The 26,579-nt window shown below is 34.4% G+C and overlaps 1 protein-coding gene across 21 annotated transcripts in view; it reads right to left on the reverse strand.

The window, feature by feature from the left end:
- The window catches only part of BCAS3 (BCAS3 microtubule associated cell migration factor), a 578,553-nt gene that overhangs the window by 384,505 nt on the left and 167,469 nt on the right, over positions 1-26,579 (reverse strand). For all 21 annotated transcript variants that reach the window (XR_008961213.1, XM_057317873.1, XM_057317874.1 and 18 more), the window contains one exon: positions 14,888-14,981. Coding sequence is in view for 20 of the 21 variants with exons in the window: in XM_057317873.1 (XP_057173856.1) it covers positions 14,888-14,981 (94 nt within the window). In the remaining variant the exon portion in view is untranslated. The remainder of the gene's footprint in view (positions 1-14,887; positions 14,982-26,579) is intronic.

The following is a 26,579-nucleotide window of genomic DNA, read 5'->3' on the forward strand; positions in this document are numbered from 1 at the left end:
AAATGTTTACCCAAAGTGGCTCTATCATTTTAACTTTCCCATGAGCTCCATAACTCATTAGCATTTGGTACTGTCAGTCTTTTAAAATTCTCATCATTATGGTGAGTATTTGGTGATTTCTTATGGTTTTAGTATGCCATATTCCTTGATGATCAGTGATGTTGATCAACTTTTCATGTGTTAAATGGCTATTTGCATATTTTCTTTTGTGACATGATTGCTCAAAACATTTGCCTATTTTTAATTGTTTTGTCTATACATTTATATATACGATATATGACTATAAACAGATATGATACTTTCTCCCAATTTATGGCACCCCACTTCATTTTCTTAACCATATCCTTCCCAAGGTCCTTAATACAATGAAGGCCAGTTTTATGGTTTGTGTTTTTGTTATCCTACCTAAAACATGTTTCTCTATCCCTCTTGGGTCACAATGATATAATCCTTTTGTTTTCTCTTTGAAGGTTTATAGTTTAAGCTTTTAAATTAAGTCTATGATCAATTTAGAGTTCATTTTTGTGTATGTTAAGTAAAAGTTTATTTTTTTCCCAAGTGGATATCCCAGTTGTTCCAGCACCATTGTTGAGACAACTATACTATCCACATTGAATTACTTTATTTTGGTCAGCTATCAAGTGACCATGTGCATGTGATCAATTTTTGGATTCTATTCCATCCATCTATAACTATATTTGCCTCAAACCATCCTTTCTAGATTACTATACGTTTAGAGTAGGTCACTCACCTTTTTCCAGATTGATCTGACTATTGTAGATCCTTTGAATTTCTATATAATTTTAGAATAAGCTTGTGTTGATTACTTTTGGTTTAACCATTCATTATTTAAAAAGTGAAACATTAGTGGACAATATTAACACAAAACACTAATAGGATATCAAGGCATAAAGTGATTAAATATTTTTATAAAATATAATTTTCTTTCATAACTGAATGATTTTTCTTACCCGATCATATTGTACTATCACAACATGGAGGGTCCTTACAATGACAAAAATGTAAAATTTTTAGATAAAGTAGAAGAACTGGGAAGATAAGGAAGTATTGTTTGGGAAGATTAATTTGACTCTTAACTTTATTCAGGACAACATATCATACAATTGCATTATAACTCGAAGGGCCTTAGAAATAGCATGCCTGACTTCAATTAATAGATATGATTATTGAAACCCAAAGACAGTGATAAAACCAAATTTAAAAGTCTAAAAAGGGTTAGCTTGTGTTGTCTATTATTAGTATCAATACAACATTACTGTCCCGAGAGAAAAATTATAAACACAGATACACACACACACATACAACTATCACAGACAATCGTTGCTAAAAGTTCATAATAAAATACATTTCAAATTGAGGTTAATAGAAATTTGGTAGAAGAGAGGGAGAAGAAAGTGAAATATCATGAAAAGCAGAAGAAAGAGGAAGAAGTAAAGAGGATATGATGCAGATCAGTCTGCTTGGAACGGATATTTTATGTATTTAGGACTATAATATATAATTTGAAAGGTAAATTTGGAAATTAGGTATTTCCAAAGGAATGCCATTCAATGTACTTCAGAGATGTGTAAAACAGAACTTTTTAACTTTTTGGGTAGAGCTCATACAGGGGTGTGTGTGTGTGCACTCACCAAGCTATATACTTAACATTCATGCAATCTACATTATATAAGCTACAGTTCAATAAAAATTGAAGACAAACCAAAACAAAAATAAGGGTAAGAGAACAAGATAAAATCGGTGGTTTTTTGGAGAGTGAATGAATGGAGAGAGAAAGAAAAGACAGATACTAAACAGAGCAGTTAGAAAGTTAAAATCCTATCCCTATGGGGCAGGGGAGGTGGGAGACACAATAAAACCTAAAACACAGCAGCCAGAAGGGGATGCATAAGAAATACAGATACATGGTGAGGGGTCAAGAAAGAGGTCAATGAGTCTCAGATGTGCAGCTTGGCCAAATGGGTGGTCAAAGCACCACAAAGCATGTATTCCAGAGCATATATATGACACTCTACAGACTTCAGTCAAGGTTCTAGCAGGGGAGATCAAAAACTATGTAACAAATAATTATTAGATGAAAAATAAAAGTGTTCATCGTTTAGCATTTTTATTTTGGGTATATTTGCAAATATGTCAAATATTACAAAATAACCAAGTGTCTCTGGAAATTAGACTTCATTACCTATCTGCACTATTTCAAAACATGACTTCTTAATTATGTTTCAGAAAGAGTATTTTAAGAACAACCGCTGACATACAACAATGATTACTGGGCGGGCAGGCATTCTTTGCACAACCTCACTCTACATATCTGTATCTATATACATCAGTGTAATGGCTTCTTAGCCCATCAGAAGGATATGGCTTGTGGGGTGCCTGGGTGGCTCAGTCTGTTAAGCGTCTCTTCATTTCAGCTCATGCCATGATCTCAGGATTGTGAGATCGAGCCCTGTGTCAGGCTCTGCTTGAGGTCCTTTCCCTCTCCCTCTCTTCTGTTCCTCCCCCCACTCTCTTTTTCTCTCTCTCAAATAAATATCTTTAAAAAAAAAAAGAAATGACTTGAATAAAGAGACCAAAAACCACCACCACCATCAAAAACTTCCCACAAAACAATCAAAGCAACAAAAGGAAAACCACAAGATCAGTTCATCTTAAATAATAATCGTATTCTCTTCTATACTGTTGGGACTCTAAACTGGTTTTTTGGTAAAACTCATTAACTCTGAACACTGATATGGAGTACTGTTTTTACATGTTTCTTTACATCGTCCATTCCCGCATCCAGTTCGCATTCTCATCCCTTCCCACCATAAGTACCCACCCTATTGGATGTAATGTATGTCCTTTGAAATATATGTATCCTTGAGAAATATTTGTACTGTTTTCAGAGCAATGTTCAAAATAATGAACATAGGCAAGAGTATAGACAAATCTGAATGAGAACACTGAAACAAGCCTGAATCCAGGGGACGGCCAGAGCATTCTAGAGGAGAGGAAACAGGAAGGGACCACAAATACTCAAGTACCTCACTGCTGAACAATCAGTAAAGTTGTCCTGATAAGCAAAAGCTTAATTCACCCTTGGCAACTCTGCATGTATGCACTTGGCTATAGATTTTTTTACCTTCTTCAAAATTTAATACTGGGTTTCTACTGCTATAGTTACATCTGTTACAGGTAGCTATAGTGTTGCAGGTATGTTACAGGTAGCTATAGTGTTACAGGTATGTGTGTGTATATATGTTTTCTTCACATATTGCATGGCATACATGTATGTATTCACATCTTTCATTAGTTGGTTTAGTGCTAATTGAGCACCTTTGCTTAATTAACTAGAAATACTATGGCAGTCATGGTGGGGAAGGAGAAGGGCTCCTCCTTACTAATGGACACCCAGGACCTGGGACCACATTAGGACTTTCATGGGCTTTGGGCATTTTTGCCTTTATGGTCCCCCTCTTCAATGAAAAAATATTTATAATTATATTTTATGGTTACAGTTGTTCGTTTTAAACATATATTAAAGTATCCCATTAGCTTAAAAGTTTAATTTGTTTTTTGTTTGGTTGGTTGGTTTTGGATTTTTTTGCTTGTTTGTTTTGTTTTGTTTTTGCTTTTAAAAGGAATGAAACACTTTGGTGGAACCACAATACTAGCATGGGCCCTGGGTATCATGCCTACTGCACTTTACGGTAAGTCAAACCTGCAAAGTCACCACTCCCATACAAGTCCTGTGCCACAAGGAACACAGAGCAGAGACCACATTCTTCAGGGAGTAATCCATTACATGAGTAAAACACGTCATTTTATGAGATGACGACAGAGGAGAGCAACTACAAATCTAGAATGGAAACATCTCCTTCTTCGGGGAAAAAAAAAGCAATAAACTCTTCAAGCTGCCTTTGCACTGTTAGTGATATAGCATGAGTGACAAGCAGTAATAAACCAGAAGCTGTCAGATGAGAGGAAAAATCTGAAGCCACATGATTCTGTAAATCTGTGAGGCGTTGCAGATGTTAACAAAAATCAGGACAAGGTATTTTTTCTGACCATTCACTGTGATCAATGGGGAAAACTCTGTGCAAAAGAAAAAAAAAATCCAACCTAAACTTTTTTAATGATTAACCCAAGACCACCATCACCTTTCAATATATAGCATTTAATTAACCAGAAAAATTTCAAGTCTGTTAAAGATGCAGTCAAGCATCCAAAGAGGTACATGTTTAATCTACTTTACTATAGACCCAACATTCATTTTCCTCTTATTAATGGATGGAAAAGCAATTTCCCTGCCAAGGAAGGGCAATTATTTAAAATGTAGATGTGCTGTACTTCACAGCTCTCAGCTCCTCAGCTGGCAGAAATAACGCCTCTGGAAAACAGATCAATTATTTACCAAATTAAAGACAACAGGTCTGTTTTAGAAATGCCAGGCTTACTGCAGACAGCTGAATATTCTGTTTCTAATTTCCAATTTTTAATTAATGAAAAATATGTGTCTTCTTTCATGTCAAAGACAATATACTTAGTAATATGCCAATCTAGTGTGCTTTATTACATAAATATGATGCAGTTTCCACAAGATATTTTTAATATATATGCTATATATCTCAGTCTTAAGTTTATGTGATATGTTTCTTCATTTAATACAATTTGCCATCAGGGATCACTCCCACAATTTAGGGGAAAAGACAATTCTTGCTCAAACCACAAATGAGAAATAACTTGGTTTCATTCAACAAATGAGTAATTACATTGAATTAATGCCTTCTCTCTGCCCTGCCATAGTTTTCCCATGATTATAATGAGAGAAAAATAATTAATGTAATTATTCAGTGTATAGTTACTTACCATCAACTATGTGAAAATTACCAGGCTAATAATAAATAATACCTGGAGACAAAATACCTCTAACAGAAAACATGTTGAAAGGATACTCTCTATGGGTGTACACAAATTTAAACTAGGATAACGTAGGTTAATAATAATAAAAACAATGCCAGCTAAATTTTGTGAGGCCTCACTATGTTTTGGGTATTATTTTAGGCCCCATTATTATCCCTCATTTCATTGATGAGAAAACTGAAGTTCTGAAGGTGATCCAAGCAGATTAGGTAACTTGCCCAATTTAGTGACAAGGTGGGGTGGGGGGAACATGACATTTTGTTTAGAGTCAGGCAGGTCTTCACAAAATGATATTTAAAGTGGGACTCAAGAGTTACCTAAATAGGAGTTACCCCAGTAAAAGAGGATTTCAGGCAGAGGAAAAATGATGTAACATGTTTAAGGAGCTGAAAAACAGTGTGGCTAAATGTTGGGAGGGAAAAGGTAGCAGCACAGGTTGAAGCCCTAAAGTTGTGCTGGGCTATAATACTTGTAGACAGCACAACACAAGATGAAAGTATCATTAACATTTAACATTTCTTACAAAATATTTGGGTATCTTAAAATGGAAGTAAACACATGGAAAAAGTATGATGCAACAATCATACACAGAAGAACCTAGAATTGGGCTGTGACTAAAGAAGATTTTTTAAAAACTAAGAGTAACTGAATGATTCTTACATGGACTGTTATGAACTCAGTATTTGTGCAGCCCCCAAATTCCTATATTGAAACTCTTAAAAACCCAGCCTATATTTGGTGATGGGGTCTGTCAGCTCTCTTCCTTTGTTCACAGCTTTTAGCATTATTAATCTTTTTTTAAAAGATTTATTTTTTTGAGAGAGAGAGAGAGCATGTGAAGTATTATGATAGGGTGAGACCCTGATCTGATCTGATTAGCGTACTTATAAGAAGGGCCATCACAAACCCTTGTACACAACTGGTGGAAATGCAAATTGGTGCAACCACAGTGAAAAACAGTATGGAAGTTCCTGAAAAAAATTAATAATAGAACACCCATATGATACATGGACCCCTATGTGTAATGCAGCATTAGTTACAACATATTACAACAGCCAAGATGTGGAAGCAACCTAAGTGTCCATCGATACATGAATGGGTAAAGATGTTATATATATTTATATATATAATGAGGAATACTACTCAGCTATAAAAAAGAATGCGATTTTTGCCATTTGCAACATGGATGGAGCCAGAGGGTTATTATGCTAAGTGAAGTCAGAAAGAGAAATACCATATATCCCACTTAAATGTGGGATCTAAAAAAATGAAACAAATGAACTAATAAACAAAAAACAGACTCTTAAATACAGAGGACAAACTGATAGTTGCCAGAGGGGAGGGGAGGGGGATGAGCAGAAGAGATAAAGGTTAAGGGGTATAAACTTCCAGTTATAAAATAAATAAGTCAGGGAGATAAAAAATACAGCATAAGCAATACAGTCAATAATATTGTAATAACGTTGTATGGTGACAGATGGTGACTATACTTATCATGGTGATCACGAAGGTATAGAATTGTCAAACCAAGATGTTACACGCCTGCAACTAACATAACATTGTATGTCAATTACACTTCACTTAAAAAAAATAAAAGAGGACAAAAATAAAAATAAATAAAAATTTTAAAAGACAGAAAGAGACCCCAGAACTAGCTTTCTTTCTCTCGCTCCCTGATCCCTTGCACCAAAGAAAGGCCATGTGGAGACACATTGAGAAGGTGACTATTTGTTAGCCAGGAAGAAACACCTCACTAGAAACCAAATCAGCTGGAACCTTGTTCTTGGACCTCCAACCTCCAGAACTGTGAGAAAAAAAACAATCTGTTGTTTAAGGCACCCAATCTACAGTATTTTGTCACGGCAGCCCAAGCTAATACATGTACACAGGCTACTGTCCACATCTAGTGTCCTTGAGAACATTTTACCTTCTCCAATGACCAGCAAAGAGGATTTAGGGTTGAATTTCTAAAATCAAGAGACTGCTGTTCTTACCCTATAACGAAAACAAAACCGATAAAAAAAATCAAAACTATAGTTTTTTTTTAATCTACTTGTAAGTTCAATACAAAAAACATAAATAAAAGTAGTTTCTATTACATCACGCAGAACAGCAGAAGGAAGAAAAATCCACAATATGTGAGATAAGAAGAACTGAGCAACCTTTTCAAAAACTTCCAATGGCTCCATTTGAGCTGACACCACAAATTAGAATGCTGCCCCCAAAAAGTGCAACTCTGTACCCAACTAATTGAGGGATAAAGATTAATAACGCTAAATGGAGCACTTGGGTGGCTCAGTTAAGCATCTGCCTTTGGCTCAGGTCATGATCTTGGGGTCCTGGGATCGAGCCCCACCATGCTCAGTGGTGGGGTCTGCCTCTCCTTCTCTCTCCCTTCCTCCGTATACATGCTCTCTCTCTCTTTCAAAAAAATAAATCTTTTAAAAAAGATTAATAATGCTAAAAGCTGTGAACAAAGGAAGAGAGCTGACAGCTGCTAGCAAATAAATAAACAGACAACTGTCAAGCAACCTATCCTATCTAGTTGAAACATTCCTGAAAATTATGGGCAAAATATAGATATTCCCATACAGAAAAAAACTAAAAACTCATTTTCATCAGAGAATCCAGAAAGAGCCCACAGAACTACGTTACTGTAATGAGAAAAATGCAAAAGAAATTCAATGGAGAAAAGAATCTTGAAAGGATCTTGAAAAAATGAAGTATTGTTTTTTACACAGCCAAAAAACAAAAACCAAAAAAACCCAAATGAACCATGACCTAATCCAAAACATTATACAAAAACTAACACAAAATGGGGAACCTGGGTGGTGCAGTTAGTTAAGTGTTCAGCTCTTGAATTGGCTCAGGTCATAATCTAAGGGTCATGAGATCAAGCCCTGAATCGGGCTCTGTGCTAAGCATGGAGCCTGCTTAAGATTCTCTCTCCCTCTGCCCCTCCCCCCAAAAAAACTAACAGAAAATGGATACATTTAAATATAAAATGTAAAACCAGAAAACTATTAGAAAATCACATAGGAGGGGCGCCTGGGTGGCGCAGTCGTTAAGCGTCTGCCTTCGGCTCAGGGCATGATCCCAGCGTTCTGGGATCTAGCCCCACATCGGGCTCCTCCGCTATGAGCCTGCTTCTTCCTCTCCCACTCCCCCTGCTTGTGTTCCCTCTCTCACTGGCTGTCTCTCTCTGTCAAATAAATAAATAAAATCATTAAAAAAATAAAGAAAATCACATAGGAGAAAAATCTTCAGGCCCCAGATTGGTGCACATTTTCTGGCATGAACACGAAAACCCAACTGATGTTTTTTTTAATTGGAATTGACAAAAAGTAAAAATTTTGTTCTGCAAAAGTTCCTGCTAAAAAGATAAAAATACAAGCTCCTCACTGGGAAAAAAAATTTCCAAATCACCTCTCTTACCCATATCTAGTATTCATAAAATAAAAAAATGGTGAGAACAGCAAATACCAGCAAGGATGTGGAGAAAGCACGTCTAGGGGATTAAAGGAAAGTAAGAGAACTATGTCTCACCAAGTAGAGGATATCAATAAAGAGATAATATTATAAAAAAGAAACAAATAGAAATTCTAGAGTTCAAAAGTACAATAACTTCAACAGAGGGACTCAAATAGCGGATTTGAACTTGGCAGAAGAAATCAACTGAGATTATCTAGTTTGAGACAAAAACAATGAAGAAAAATGAATAGAGCCCCCGAGACCTGTAAGATACCACCAAAAAGATTATCGATGAGTAACAAAGAAGAAAAAAGAGGCAAAAAAATGTTTAAAGAAATAATAACTGAGAAGTCCTAAATATGATGAAAAACATTTAGGCAATGAAACTATTCAGTAAGATACTACAAAGGTAGATATATGTCAATATTAATTTGTCAAAACACAGAGAATGTGTGAACACCAAGAGGGAACCCTAAGTTAAACGACAGATTTTGGTTCATAATGATGTGTCATTATGATGTAGGTTCATCAACTCTAAACTACCACTACGGTGTGGAATGTCAATACTATGGGCAGTTTGGGGTGAGGGCAGGATTATATGAGAGTTCTCTGTACTTTCCAATTTTGCTGTGAACCTGAAACTCCTCAAAAAAATAAAGTTCATTAATTTAAAAAAAAAAAAAAAGCTCCCTAGAAAACATTACTCATTGTGTATCTAAATTACTGAAAGGAACAAATTTACACCACCCATAGTGAAATCTGCCCAGATCTAAGCACTGGAGGCCTCTCTGGCACTTCCAACCAAATAATAAATGTTGCCATTAAAATATTTGTTTTAATTCAGGACTCAGAGTCACAGCTAATAAACAAGAATGGGAAGGAGAAACTGAAAAACAAACTGCGTGCAGCTGCTGAACTAGAAGTTTCACAACGCTATTTAATGGCAGCCCTTATTTTCTTTGCTGAATAGGCCCCATACGAGACCGAATGGCACACCACCCGGTCAAACAACCTACATTTGCTCCGTAATTCACTTTGGAGTGTTATTTCGTCATGTACATTTTACATTGCTTTCAAAATTTCTCAGAAGGTGGACAACAGGTCTGGTTTCTTCTTGAATTCTGATGTATGTCCAGGACATTTTAATAATTCTGTCATCCAAAAATATGCCTTTCTAAAAAAAAAAAAAAAAAGACTAAGAAATTTATGTATATTCTTTTTTTTTTAAATCAATCTTTTTTTTTATATTTTATTTATTTATTTATTTATTTATTTATTTATTTATTTATTTATTTGACAGAGACAGAGACAGCCAGCAAGAGAGGGAACACAAGCAGGGGGAGTGGGAGAGGAAGAAGCAGGCTCACAGCAGAGGAACCTGATGTGGGGCTCGATCCCATAACGCCGGGATCACGCCCTGAGCCGAAGGCAGACGCTTAACCGCTGTGCCACCCAGGCGCCCCAGAAATTTATGTATATTCTTAAGTATAATAAGGATATGTTCAGGTAAAGCGGTTAGAGAAAGATAAGGTTTAAAAACAAAAACACACCATCAACATTTTTGTTATGTTTTGTTTTTTTTTGTTTTTTTTTGTTTTTTTTTTCACGAACTTCCCTAAACTTGTAAAAAGTATCCTAACAAGCACTATTGTTATTATTGGCCACACTACATACCCCATGAAAAAGCCTTTAACCAAATAAAAGAATTATTGGAGGAGCAAAACTGTTAAAACTTACTGATATAAATAAATTTAGAGGCACGTATGGATACATGTAAAGAAAAACTGAAGGTGTTACTACAGGATCTACAAGTCATATTTTGAAAAGACCAATTTAAGTAAAAAAATCATGAGTACTGTGTTAAGGCCCACTTAAATTACATACCTTTCTACAAAATACCAACTGATAAAAGTTCAGAAGCTAGTAAAACTAATTCAACCAGAGAACAGAAAACTGTCTCATTTTATAACATAAGTAAATTTATTGGGGTGGTTAAAGATGAACAGAAAATACAACATTTGATCTCCCAAAAATATTTTTTAAAACCGTAACATAATGAATCATCGAGCCTTACATCGAAAACCGGGGATGTACTGTATGGTGACTAACATAATATAATAAAAAATCATTATTTAAAAAAATAAATAAATAAATAAAAATAAATAAAAAAAATAAAATAAAACCGTAACATAGATAACTAAAGGGGAAATAACAACCACTAAGGTATCCGTGCATTTACAAATGGCAATGTAGCCTCTTGCTTCAAACATTTCATATGTATGTAGGTATATATGTCTCAATCTGAGAGGGTTAAGGTAAAACAAGAAATACGATACAGAAATTAGACAAAATGTCACATAATCATAGGAGCTAGATAAGAGTTAGCAGCCACAGCTGAGTCCACTGTCATTAAATAAGAAACAATTCAGATAGTGACCAGCTTAAAAAAAAAAAGGTCAAGGCTTTCAAATCATTGAGAATTGAGTCTTTTATAGACACACTTGCTTATACTCAAGCCGTAACAGTCATATTCTGAGTAGCAAAAATACTCAGAGCCGAACAGTAAATAACTAAGATGAATTGCAAACAGTTGCATGAAATCTCCACCATCTTCTGTGAAAGGTTTTGCAAACCAATTTTGTGAGTGGTTGCTGAGTTATGAACCCTCCATTTAATTCAAATATTTAAACAGGTACAAAGCATTTATAAAATGTTGCAGAAATGATGACACATTGAAAAATACATCTGCCATATAATAAACGGATGAGTCCACTGCATAGACTCTGCTTCACAACCTTTGTCAAATGTGCCATATTTTTCTTGCCTCATTCATTCAACTAATATTTATTTATATACCAGACACAGAATCATTATTTCCTAGCTAACCGTCTTTTAGGTTACAGTTTAGAACTGACTTCCTTTGAAGAACTTTCTCCAGTAATCAAAACCAAGTTAATATGCAACTCCTGGCATTCTGTCCTTATTCCACAAAGGATTTTCCTTCCTTGTTTTAAGTCTCTATCATACTAGCAGATTCTGTGAGTAGGCAATGTCACTTGTTAACTCAATCACCGAGCCTGAGCCGGGCAATGTGAATGGAGTCTCCAGTGAAAGCGCTAGCTTCCAATGTGTTTAGACAGGCTAAATCACACCATGCAGAAACCTTTGGATAACAGGCTCTTAAACATTCTAGTGCCATGAATCTTTTTAGCAATATGGTGAAGCCTAGAAACAACTTTCTCAGAATAATATATTTTAAGACAAAGTAAAATACTTGTGATTTTAAAAATTGACATACAGAATATGTGCTTTTTGTTATATATTAAAATATAGGGTCTACCATAATTTTGAACCATAAGCAATATTGAGAGAACTATACAAATAAGATAGAAAGGATGTGAAAGCATCTGTTATTTCCACTGCTCATAAACTCATTGGTACAGCTAATATTTCATTGATTTTACATATTCATAAGTAAAGGAAATTTTCATCAAAGATTAGAAAAAATAAAGATGTAGTTTTTCCCAAGTTCACATACTCTCTGAATTCTATCCATGGACCTCCCAGATCCTAGATAGAAGTTAAGAAGCCTCATTTGAGATTCAAGAAAAAAACAAGAGATCTTAAAACTCATAAAATAGTTCTCATAAAATGATCTTCCCTCCAAGAAATAACACCAGTCGATGTAAGATTGACTTAAGAATACAACAGCAGAAGAATGTCAATTTATACGTTTTAAAGAGATTATCTACACACCAAAGGAATGATCTATAAAAGAAATAATTGATAAGCAGGACTTCATTAAAATTAAATAACACTTTCGAGAGAATAAGACAAAACAAAGACTGCAAGAAAATATTTACAAAACACATATCCAATACAAGATTGTTATCCAAAATATACAAAGAACTCTTAAAAGTCAACAATTTAAAAATGAACAACCCAATTAAAAATGGACAAAAGATCCGAACAAATACCTCATCAAAGATACACAAATGGCAAATAAACTATGGTATGTCCACACAATGGGATGTCATTCAGCACTAAAAAGAAATGAGCAATCAAGGCATGAAAAGACATGGAGGAGATTTAAATGTATATTAGTAAATCAAGGAAGCCACTCTGAAATGACTATATACAGTAAGATTCCAACTGCATGACATTCTGGAAAAACTGAAACAATGGAAACAGTAAAAGGATCACTGGTTGTGAAGGGTTGAGGGAGGGAATGATGAACAATAGCAAAGCGGATTTTTAGGGCAGTGAAACTATTCTGTATAGTACCATAAGGGTGGATACATGCCATTATATACTGTCCAAATTGACAGAATGTACACCACCAAGAGTGAATCTGAATCCTAACAGAAAGTGGAACCCAGAGGTTAGGCAGGGAAACAAGTATTTAAAGAAATGATTACTCCAAGATAAGTTATATCACAGAGTTACACAACTAGTGCATAAGGAACACAAAAAAGTGGGTATAAATGTAAAAATTCTTAATCTTATCATAAAAAGACAAATTTGGGGGTTCAAATAGAAATCAAATAAAAAATGTACATCAAAATTCTAGAACTCACTGTTAGACAACGACAAAGATAACTAAAACATTCTTTAGGTTATATAGGATGTTCTTATTTTAACGGAAAGCCACAGGCAGGAAAAAATACAGCTTCCAATGTCTGAAGCACTCTGACTATGGTAATATGAAATATACATTAATACAAAGGAGATTTGACATAACAGATGGACTATCAAAATGAGTCATACTGGTTACTCCAAGTGGAGTGCTGTAAGTGACACAACTTCCAGACTGTTTCTTCAAATTTAACTTAATTCCCATAACATTCAGAGCATTTCCATAAATCTTTGTCTTCATTAATTAAATCAATCCTACTGATCAACAATCACTGCAAAATCTTCCTCTCTATCAAAAATGACTAATTAATATATTAGAAAGGAGATTATTCAAAATACTCTATATTATCCTCCTACCATCATTCTTTATTTGGAAAGATGAAAAGGGAAAAAAAGATGGGTCTTTCCATCAATTTTAACTAATAGGACCATTTCTGCAGAATAAGATAAAAATGACAATCTCTTCAGATCCATCAACCAAAAGGATAAGATCAGAAAAGATTGTAAGTTTATGAAGATTATTTCAGCTCTGAAAGCAAAAGAGCAATTTTATCTTTTACTTAAAAACAAAGTATTTTAAAAATAGTTCCACTAGAGTGGAATTATACCACTCTAAGTATTACATTCCTAACCATGAAAATTGGTAAAGAGAAAGAATTAAGTGTGTAGCTTGCCCTTTACATACAAGAGAACTATGGTTCATTCCTCGTTGATGAGAAAAAACTTTTTTTTAATAGAAGAACGGCAGTTAATCACGCAGAAAACATGATAGAATTAGAAAAACCACCATTCTACAGCCTTCCATGTAACAACACTATTAAGTAAAAAGTCGTTTCAGAAATGAAGCCAAAATAACACTCTACAGATTACTTGCTAATCTCCACAAGAAAAACCTATCTCCAATATGTAGCTTTGATGGGCTACTAACATGTCCATGTGATCAAACACAGTATCGCATTATATATGTTGCAGGACACATTTTTGAGACAATTGAGAAATTTTAAATTATGGCTTGGATATTAGATAAGATATTGTGTTAACTTTCTGAACTACAATACAATATCTAGTTACATGGGAAAAGGTCCTTATTCTTAGGAAATGTATGATTAATTTGTAGTCTGGTGAAATGTCATAAAATATGTAACTTAAATTCAAATAATTCAACAAAATACAACATGTCTATGTATAGATATTACACATACATGGGTGTAAAAGTATATATATATATACACATATATATGCATACACATATGTATACATACGTATTTATTATACATATGAAATGTGAACACCTACGTAAGGTGGTGATACATGGATCATTATTATATTATCTTTTAAATCTATTTTTATGTTTGAAACTTTATATAACAAAAAGTTTGGAGGAAGAAAATGAAAAGTAGTAGGGCATTCCATATACTATAACATCTCTCCTTATCAAATGCCTTAAGAACAAGCAGAAAAACAGAAACTACCACCAAAAAACAGGGGAAGATACAAGTAGTTTATAATATACTACAAAATGAAAAAGAAACTTGAAGTTACAAAGAAAGTATCACTTACAGACATTAATATATAGTCTGGAATATTGAACTTTTCCGCTTAATTATAATACAGAAATCAACGCAACTCAACAGCACCGTTTACCACCTTCTTGAGAGCAAAACTAATGCTTAGAGGATTTCTAAATTTTTATTTTAAATTAGTTCATTCAAGAATCACTTACTGAACACTACTTACTTTTCTGATATACACTGACCCATTTACGAAAAGTCAGATTCCATATTTCATATTTTCCATTTCTAAAAAAAAATTGGTTGAAAAACCCATGATATAAATGGCAAAAAGAAGGACATACCACTTGTATTAAACGCCATACAGCACACTGGTTTTTCATGAGCAGGAAAGTGGGCCACAATACCATCACTGTCAGAATCCTCGCTCACAAGCACCTTTACAGAAAGAAAGAAGGCAAATTCTAGTTAAGCTTTACTCACCAATCACTGAGCCTAAAGATATACACAGCTACACTACAACACCCCTGACCAAATAACATGCTTCCACTATACTAGAAGATTATTCTTGTCACTGGAAGGTGAGAATGCCACTTTAGGAATGAGGAAAAGATACAATGTGCCCCAGCACATCAATCATATAAACTCTAGAAACAGTTGACTGGCTTTACTGTAAATGACAGAGACAATAATTTCCTGAAGTGGAGGTAAAAAAAAAAAAAAAGGCATAAAATCAGCCATGGAGAGCTTCATCCAAAGAACATACAGTTCTTACTGTGTTATGGCCTGCTGGAAAATGCTTGCTCATGACTAGATCATTATCAGGTCATGATATTCAGATATAAATAATTTGAACTATAAATATTTTTTAAAGATTTTATTTATTTGTGAGAGAGAGAGAGAGTGGAGGCACAAGCAAGGGGAGCAGAAGGCAGAGGGAGAAGGAGGACCCCTGCTGTGCAAGGAGCCTGATGTGGGTCTCGATCCCAGGGTCCTGGGATCCTAACCTGAGCTGAAGGCAGATGCTTAACTGACTGAGCCATGCAGGCGCCCCTAAATAATTTAGCCTAAAGTACACCAGGGACTAATACTACACGGGCAATGTTAATTTTTCTTTCAGTGTGAAAAGTTTTACAAAAGTATAATTCACATACCATAAAAGTTGCCTATTTTATGTTTATAATTCAATGATTTTTACACAATACAGTAACCATTACAACAATCCATTATACAGAAATGTCCGATTTGTCACCCTTTCCTATCTTAATGCTTTTAATTTTTTTGCCTTATTGCTCTGACTCAAACCTGCAATTCAGTAAAGCCACAGATTTATCGACTTTTTGGTGCACAGATCATTATTGCCATCTTAACAATATTTGAGTGTTCAGTTCCGTATATTTAGTCAGACTGTTGTGTAACAGATTTCTAGAACTTTTTCATCTTGAAACACTGAAACTCTATACCAACTAAACACTTATTCTTCCTCCTCCCTCCCTAGCCCTAGGTAACCACCTTTATATTTTCTGTTTCTATGATTTTGTGTATTTTAGAGGGTCAAAATAATGGAAAGAAAAGAGTATTTGCACCTTTATGACTGGCTAATTTCCCTTAGCAAAATGTCCTCAAGGTTTGTCCATGTTGTAACATGTCACAAGATTACCCTCTATTTTAAGGCTGTGTAATATTATCATATAGTATGCATATATCACATTTTTCTTTATCCATTCACCCAGCAACAGAATATGCTACCATGAATATGATGCAATGAACGTGGATGTGTAAATATCTCTTCAAGATTCTGCTCTGAATTCTTTTGCGTATAAACCCAGAACCCAGATTGCTGGATCATATGATAATTATATTTTTAACTTTCTGAGGATCAATTTTGTCGATCTTTTCAAAGAACCAACTTTGGATTTTCCCCAATACTGCACTGTGTGCTATTTTGTTGACTTCTGTTTGTATCTTTAGTATTTACTTCATTTGTTTTGCTTGGTTATAATTTGCTCTTCTTTTTCGGATTAGAAGAAGGGAAAAGCAAAGACTATTAGTTTCAGACCACTTTTCTTCCCTACTATAAGCATTTAAAGCTAAAAATTTCCCTCTATGCAAGGGAATAGCTGCACTTCATAATATCTGATATGTTCACTTTTTATTTTCATTCCATTCAAAATATTTTCTAATTTCCTTGAGATTCCTTCTCTGACCCATGAGTTATTTATAGGTAGGTGTGTTGTTTTATTTCCAAATATTGGGAGATTTCCATAATTTCATTCTGTTATCGATTTCCATAGTTTGTAGGAAACATACTTTGCATGATTTTAATCCTTTTAAAGCTATTTAGGTTTGTTTTATGGCCAACTATAAGGTCTATCTTGAAAACATTCCAGATGTTCTTGAAAAGAATGCAAATTCTACAGGCTTCAGGGAGGGAATGTTATATTGTGCTGGTTGACAGTGTTAATTGAGTCTTATAAATCTGCATAAATTTTGCCTAGTTTTTCCTATCAATTATTAAGAGCCAAGTATTTAAATCTCAAGCTGTAAATGTTAGCTATAATTTCTCCTTTCAATCTGTTGGATTTTGCTCAATGTTTGCTGGGCTATGCTGTAGGTGTTTACACATATTTGTTTTATCTACCCATTACATTGACCCTCTTGTTATGAAATATCTTTCTCTCTGGCAATATTTCTTGACTATTTTGTCTGATATTAATATAGCCACCCCGGTCCCATTATGGTTATTGTTTGCATGGTACATTTCTTCAATCCTTTTACTTCAACCAATTATGTCTTCGAATCTGAATGATTCTGGTCCAATAATCACTGTCTTTTAACTTGAGTCCATTTATAGTTAATATAATGATGCACATAATTGGATTTAGGTCTGCCATTTTGCTATTTATTTTGTATCAGGTGTTTATTGTACCTCTGATCCTCTTCTTTTGTGTTAATTATTTTTACTGTCAACATTTTAATTCCTCTGTTAATTTTTTGGAGTAATTTTTTAGTGGTTGCTATATAGGTTACAAGGTGCTACCTAGATTACAAGATTGTCCATTAATTACGAACTTAATTGCAATAAACTTTAGCTCCTTCTCCAATATAGCTGTATTTCCTCCCCATTCCTTTGTGCTACTGTTGTCATATGTATTATCAACTGAGAAACATGTTATAATTATTCCCTAAAACAATTTCTACTTTTTAAAGAAATTAAGGGAAGAGAAAGATAAATATTTATATATTTCATTTCTTCAAATGTTTTTCTGCCCCTTTCTCACTTCTCTTTCTGAGATTCCAATTACACATATGTTGGTACCCTTGATGTCATCCCAAAGGTCTTGAGGCTCTACTTACATTTCACTAACATTTTTCCTCTCTGTTCTACAAATTGGCTCCAAACTGAACTGCAATCTTAGGCTAGCAGAGCTACACGTTATCCCTTACTCATCACCTACCAAGTTTACTACCTTTAATGGAAACATTGCTGGGCTTGGGTTTTAACATACTACTCCAAACCAAGTAAATCCCCTGCCTAGAAGGGAAATGGCTTGTTCACAGGCCCACTTCGCTCTGGTAGAACTATCACACTCACCAAGCTCCTGGTAGATGTGAATAAGAGAAGCCGCAGGCAAAAAGGTCATTTTCTCCTATTACTGTTACCCAAACTCTAGAATCTTTACATGTTTATCATTTCATCCTTAGTTTTTGGTCCATATCCAGAGTCCCCAAATAGTAATTTTTGAATATTCTTTCAAGTAATGTACTTATTTTCTAGGAAGAAGATTTGTTTACCTCTTCACCATAACTGATAGTCATTCCCCAATAATCAGTAAATTTATACATTCAAATCACCCATTTAATACATTTTAATAACGTATAAATTTAATGCTTAGTAAATTCATACAACTGCATAACCATTACCACATTCTAGATTTAGAATTCTTCCCTCACCCCAAAAGTGTCTTCATATTAACTCTAAGGTAGACCTCTAACCCTAAGCCCCAGGCAATCCCTATGTATATTTTATCTCTTTTGCCTTTTTCTAAAAATTTTGAAAATTTTTCAAATAAATAGAATAATGCTGGGGGGCGCCTGGGTGGCACAGCAGTTAGGCGTCTGCCTTCGGCTCAGGGAGTGATCCCGGCGTTGTGGGATCGAGCCCCACATCAGGCTCCTCTGCTATGAGCCTGCTTCTTCCTCTCCCACTCCCCCTGCTTGTGTTCCCTCTCTCGCTGGCTGTCTCTATCTCTGTCAAATAAATAAATAAAATCTTTAAAAAAAAAAAAAAGAATAATGCTGGGACACCTGGGTAGCTCAGTCAGTTAAGCGTCTGTCTTCGAATCAGGTCATGATCCTGGGGTCCTGGGTTCGAGTCCTGCATCAGGCTCCTTGCTAAGCAGGGAGCCTGCTTTTCCCTCTGCCTACCGCTCCCCCTGCTTGTGCTCTCTCTCTGACAAATAAATAAATAAAATCTTTTTTTAGAAAAAAAAAAAGAATCATGCAATTTGCATTCTATTTTCTTTCACTTATATAAGTTTTATAGTTCAACCATGTTGTTTCAGGTATCATTCATTTCTTTATAGTGCTGAGTTGTATTCCACTATTTGGAGCTATCACAGCGTGTGGGTTCAGCCACCAATTGTTGGCAATTTGGATTATTTCTAGTTGATTACTATTATGCATAGTCTGTTATGAATATCTATGTATACATGTTTTTGTGAACATGCTTTTATTTCTCTTGGGGAGATACCTAGAAGTGAATTTGCTCAGTGATATGATAAACATATGCTGAACTTTTAAAGAAACTAACAAACTGCTTTCCAAAATAGCTACATCATTTTATATTTCCACCAGTAAAGTATGGGGTTTCCAATTTCTCCACATCCTTTCCAACACTTTGTATTGTACATCTTTTTAATTATGGACAATCTACTAGAGGCAGAAATCAGAATGATGGTCACCAGGGACTGTGAAGACAGGGGGTTGGGGAGTTACAGTATACTGAATCCAGATGATGAAAAAGTTCTAGAAATGGAGAATAGTGATGGTTGTATAACACTGTGAATATACTTATGCCATTGAATTGTAAACTTAAAAATGGCTAAATGTTAAATTTTATGTTATGCATATTTTACCACAATTGGTAGGAAAACATGCATTGTAAGTTATTTTTCTAATCTTCTTTTTAGTTGTTCGATTGACTTTCAAAGTGTTCAGTGAGAAAAATAAGAAAAGGAAAAGTAGTCTTATAGAGTAGTCTCCGGGAAATTGTGTTAAACCAAGTTTGTTAAATATACTAAGGGTTTGCTCCGGGATATATGGTATATTCGTGTAATTGTAAAATCATCACCACAATCAAATTTAGAACATTTTCATCACCAAAAGAAACCTCATGATCATTAACAGTTGCCCCACATTTCCCCATTGCTTCCAAACACCCAGCCCTAGGCAACTATAATCTATTTTCTCTTTCTATTGATTTGCTTTCTCTGGACATTTCATATAATTGGAATCGTACCACATATACTCTTTTGTGACTGGCTTCTTTCACAAAGCATATTATTTTCAGACCCATCCATATGGTAACATGAATTAGTACTTCATTCTTTTTATTGCTGAAGAATAACACATTGGATGTATACACCACATTTTATTTATCCATCTACTAATCAGTTGATGTACACTAGGATTACTCCTACTTTTGAGCCATTAAAAATAATGCTGCTATGAACATTCATGTACATGGACATGTATTTTCATTTCTTTTGGGTCTATCTGGAAGACAAATTGCTAAGTCATATGGTAACTCTTTTCCAAAGCAATGACACAAATTTACATTCCCACCAGCAATGTATAAGGGCTCTCATTTCTACTTATTGGCCCTTTGTATATCTTTTTCAGAAAAATATTTATTTTAATCTTTGTTCATTTTAAAATTAGGTCATCTACCTTTTTATTATTTAGTTGTAGGAGTTTCTTCTATATTCTGGATATCGATTCCTTATAAAACAATATGATTTCCAAATATTTTCTTCCCTTCAGTGGGTTGTCTCTAAACTTTTCTGATGATGTGATATGTAGCACCAAATTTTAAAATTTTTATGAAGTTCAATTTACTCCCCCACTTTTTAAAATATAAGGATTAAGTACTTAAGTATTTCTTATACATATGTTGTTCATGACACGAGATACTATAATTTTTGCTTCAACCAAATTTAACTTATGAAACTCAATATATCATACATGCTTCTACTTTTACCCCTTCCATTGTTCTTCTCCATTTCTGAAGTTACAAAGCCTAATTTCTTTAGAAAACTTCCTTTAGCCATTCTTTAAGAGTAGATCTGCTAGTGACAAATTTCCCTTAGTTCTCCATTTTATAAGAATGTCTTTACATTCCCTTCATTCTTGAAGGATATTTTCATCAGATTTGGAATTCAGGTTTAACAGTTCATTTATTTCACTATCTTAAAGATGTTCTACCACTTTGTTCATCTTCCATGGATTCTGATGAGAAAACTGCTGCCTATCATATGTTACTGGAGGGAACGTAAATCTGTTCTGCCCCACTGCAAAACAGTTGAGCAGTTTCTTACAAAATTAAATATGCACTTATAAAATTATCAGTTACACTCTTGGGCATTTAATATAGAGAAATGAAAACTCTATAGAAATCATACAAAAACCTTTACATAAATATTCATAGCAGGTTTATTCAATATAGCAAAATGCTAGAAACAACTCAAATATCTTTCAGTGAGTGAATGGTTGAACAAACAGATACAGCCATTCACAGGAATACAACAGAGGGATAATAATTAATTACATGCAACAAACTAAAAGAACTTCAAGGATATCATATTTAGTCCAAAAGTCAACTTTAAAATGCTACATACTATATGATTTCACTTATATCCATTCTAGAAATCACAAAATTATAGAGGTAGAGAACATATCAGCAGTTGTCAGGAGAAAAGGATGGGGGTAGGTTGAGGGATGAATATAAATACAAAAAGGTGTGTTGAACAGTCCTCTATCTTAATGGTGGTATTGATTATGGTAATCTACACATGAAAAAGTTATAGAACTATGCACACCAATAAACACACACAAATAAATGCAGTTAAAACAAATACTGAGAGTTGACTAAGGTCTGTAGCATATTTTTTTTTAAGATTTTTTTTTTTTTTGAGAGAGAGAGAGCGAGCGCAGGGGGGAGGGGCAGAGGGAGAGGGGGAGAATCTTTTTTTTTTTTTTTTTTTAAGATCTTATTTGCCAGAAAGAGAGAGCACGCACACAAATGGGGAGTGGCAGGCAGAGGGAGAAGCAGGCTCCCCACTGAGCAAGGAGCCTGATGCGGGACTCCATCCCAGGACCCCGGGATCATGACCTGAACCGAAGGCAGACGCTTAACCGACTGAGTCACCCAGGCATCCCAAGAGAGAATCTTAAGCAGGCTCCACACCCAGCATGGATCCCGACACAGGGTTTGATCTCACAACCTTGAGATCATGACCTGAGCCAAAATCAAGGTCAGACACTGAACCAACTGAGCCACACAGGCTCCCCAAGATTTTATTTTTAAGTAATCTCTGCACCCAATGTGGGGCTCAAACACACAACCCTGAGATCATAGCTGCGACTCCACTGACTTAGCCAGCCAGGTGCCCCAGGTCTTTAGTATATTAACGGTAACGTGCCATTGTCAATTGCCTGGTTTTGATATTGTACTACAGCTATATAAGATGTCACCATTTGGGGGGGAAGTTGGAAGTACTTGGGTAAAGGGCACATGGATAGATTTCTGCAACTTACTGTGACTCTACGACTATTGCAAAATTAGAAGTTAAAATGTATAGCAGAGAAAGACAATTATATGGTTTCATTCATTTATGGAACATAAGAAGTAGGAAAATCAGTAGGAGAAGGAAGAGACAAATGAAGGGGGGGTAAACAGAAGGGGGAATGAACCATGAGAGACCGTGGACTCTGGGAAACAAACTGAGGGCTTCAGAGGGGAGGGGGGTGGGGGACTGGGATAGGCTGGTGATGGGTATTAAGAAGGGCACATATTGCATGGTGCACTGGGTGTTATACACAAATAATGAATCACGGAACTTTACATCAAAAACTGGGGATGCACTGTATGGTGACTAATATAACAAAATAAAAATTATTTTAAAAAAATGTATAGTACACTGCTTTTGAATTTCCCTCATCCTCTTGGGCGACAAATGGTATCTCAGTGTAGTTTCAATTTGTCTTTCTCTTATAACAAGTGAAGTCACGGGTTTAGATTGTATAGTATTTGTACACAGATCATTCTCAACTTATGAAGGGGTTACGTCCCAATAAACCCATTGTAAATTGAAAATATCTGAAGTCAAAAATGCATTTAATACACCTAACCTATCGGACATCATACTTAGCCTAACCCACCTCAAACCTACTTAGAACACTTACATTAGCCTACAGTTGAGCAAAATTATCTAACACAAAGCCTATTTTATAATAAAGTGCTGGGTATCTCATGTAACTTACTGAATACTCTACTGAAAGTGAGAAACATAATGATTGTGGGGGTGCAGAACAGTTTTAAGTGTATCCGTTGTTTACTCTCGTGATCACACGGCTTAGGAGCTGTGGCTGGCTGTCGCTACCCAGCATCATAAGAGAATACTATACCATATATCACTGAACTACAGAAAGTTCAAAATTCAAAATTCGAAGTACGGTTTCTACTGGATTCATGTCATTTTCATATCATCGTAAAGTTGAAAAACCATTAAGTCAAGACATTTTAAGTCAGGGAAAATCTGTATGTTTTATTTTTTTTTTCTGTGAAATATTTGACTTTTGCCCATTTCACTATTTTAATTTAACTTTACAAGATTCCCTTTCCTTTCATATATTATAACCCTATATCTCCCTCTCCAACACAATTAGTAGGGAGTACTCTATTTAATGGTACCAATACAGAAGCCATCTAGTAAAAAGGCACATTAATCTTGGGGAACAGCAAAGCCTCATACCACTATGTAAGATTCTTCGTATCGTCTCTTTATGAGCTTCACAAATGTAACAGCCAGATACTTTTGGAAGGATTCTCTCCATTGCCTTATCACCTTGCCTAAAACACCAAATTAATAATAGAAAAGATATCCCAATACAATTGTCCCAAGACATGCACATTTTACTCATCAGTTAACTAAGCAGGCTGAACTTAAGTATATGCAAAACCAATTTGACTATATTAAAATTAATCAAAGCACTTTAATTGATACAAGGTGGATAAGCCTTTACCATGTGAACAAAAAGATAGACAAAACACTTCAGGAGCCATTAAATTATTATGAATAACACTTGTACCCAGGGAAAGAAATAGCTCAAGTTTATGTCATCATTCTGGAGCGTTTTCCTTTGATTAGAGACTTTGCCACACTGGTAACTTCAATTATATAAATGTGTAAAGGTATATTATACCACTTAGCTTATCTTAGCCACAAAATGCTTTTAAATAAAACAAGTAACGCAGATTTAAAAATGGACACGAAGTCAATCAAATCCACTCCTCCTTAATGCAGTTACCACACAATGATCCCATCAACATAAAATCAAACTAATCAATTTAGCATTAGAAAGATGGTGAATCAAATTTTATACGCTGCCACTGTAAACATGAAACTATCTTTATTAAAGGCTCAATGGATTTAAACAGCAAAAGTGAACATAATGTCAGCTTCAGCTCCTGAGATATATATGGAAAAGTAAAAACATTACAGCTAAGGTCAAACATCAGTTGGAAGGGGCTAGAAGTGATAAATCTATGACAATAACCCCTGAAGTCTTTTTAATACAATCCAGCATAACCTAAAAACAGCCCTGTACTCCAACTGAACTATGTATCAGAGACAAAAATGTCTTCTTGACAAAAAACAGATTCACATTAATAAAAGAAAGGAGGACAGTATTATACTCAGGAAATCTTGTTGCTTTAAAAACTATTTATAGAATCATCGAGCCTTACATCGAAAACCGGGGATGTACTGTATGGTGACTAACATAATATAATAAAAAATCATTATTTAAAAAAAAAAAAAACTATTTATAATTCTTTCAAAATACACATAGCAACTTACCATTTATTGAACATCAATTTATATCCTGCTTTATAATAGAATTTTAAAATCAATTAAAATTTCAGAATGTTATAAGTGGGAATGAAAAGATTATGATCTCAACAAATAAGAAAAAAGATTACATTTTTCAGGTTGGCCAACAATTTTTAACTTCTTTTAACTTTTTAAAAGCTGACAATTCTGTAATTCTTATGTCCTAACAAACAACTTGTTTCAAGTATTAACAATTCCTTTATCAAGGAAAAATGAACTTTTGCAACTCCACAACCTCCAGTTTATTTCCATATTCCAAATCTGAGAATTCCATTTTAAACTTATAAGAAGTTAATAAAGAAGGGGGGGGCTTGATAACATAAGGCCTAATGCTATGCTTTTTAATACAATTACTTAAAGATTTTTCTTTTTACATGTTCCTACACTTAAATATAATAAACAAATTGAGTTATACCTTTATTTCATGAAAAATAATGAGATAACATTTTCTACTTCTAAACAACCGCAAATCTGTCTGTCAACAAATGCTAGATGCTTAACAGACTTACTTATACTCACCAAACTAGACAATGTTGAGGAGGATTGTTACCACGCAGTAAATGTGGGTGGCCTTGGAGGTAAATTAATTAAGAATCAAAGGACAAAAGAAAATATTTTTTACTTTAACACTCATAAAAACTAAGGGTTTAAATATTTAATTCCAGTTAAGAAAGAAAATTAACATCTGTCTGTGTCTATCGACTTGAGCTAATTAACACAACTTAAGAAAATTCATTACTGTCAACTGAAAAGTTTGCTAGCACTTCATTAAAATGAGTTTTAAACAAGAATACAAGCCTGCACTATATTTGGTGAGCCACAAAGTTAACATGGGAGAGGTGGAAAATGATGATTATTCAGATTTCAAATAAAATACAACAGCTAAATTCAATAACCCAGAATTCAAAAGATTTTTTTGTCTTTTAATTGCAGTAGAGTCCATGTGTATTTGAAATGCCATTTGATCTTACTATAGGAACTAGTACATGAGTAGTGGTCAAAGAATCTTTTATAAGATATAGAACCATATATATTGGGAGGAGATTTTCTAAAAAGAACATGCAATATTTAGGGTTAATACTTTAAAGACTCAATAGCTTCTAGACATTATGTTCTGAAAACAGTATTAAATATATATTATAGACAAAATTAAAATAATTTCTATTTCACAAAAGTTGCTCTACTCCTATCCTATTCTAATAATCAGCTTTAGATTGGATTTTTGTAGCAACGATCATAAACTATTAGAATTTTACAATTATCTTCCTTTTAGAAATGTATTTTAAAATTCAAGACTATTGATACAAAAGAAAATAATTTTTATGGGTGCATGGGGGGAGAAAACAAAACCCAAAGGGGTTCTCACCAGCAAGATTTACATTATGTCACATATATTTTCATGTTTATAATCACTCCTTCTAAATGTTTCTGCATTATCTGAAGATATAGGATTTGATAATATGCATTACCACGTATGTATTCTAATATACACGTTGCAACTTTGTGAATTTTTTCCTATTTATAAATAAATGTTTGTGTAATAAAATTTGATATTATTTACATTATTGTCACTTGTAACCATCATATTTAGTCAATAATTTTTTAAATTCACTCCAAAATGTGGAAGGTCCTATTGATTGCTTCTATGAGCAAGTCTCTACCATAAAAATCAATTATTAAAGGGCGCCTGGGTGGTTCAGTTAGGCATCAGTCTTCAGTTCAAGTCATGACCTTGGGATCCTGGGATTGAGCCCTGCATCAGGCTCCCTGCCTGCTTTTCCTCTCACTTGGAGCCTCCCCCCAACTCAGGCGCTCTCTCTCTCTCAAATGAATAAATAAAATCTTTTTTAAAAATCAGTTA

The sequence above is a fragment of the Ursus arctos genome, unplaced genomic scaffold (genome assembly GCF_023065955.2).
Source record: "Ursus arctos isolate Adak ecotype North America unplaced genomic scaffold, UrsArc2.0 scaffold_24, whole genome shotgun sequence".
NCBI classification, from domain to species: Eukaryota; Metazoa; Chordata; class Mammalia; order Carnivora; family Ursidae; genus Ursus; species Ursus arctos.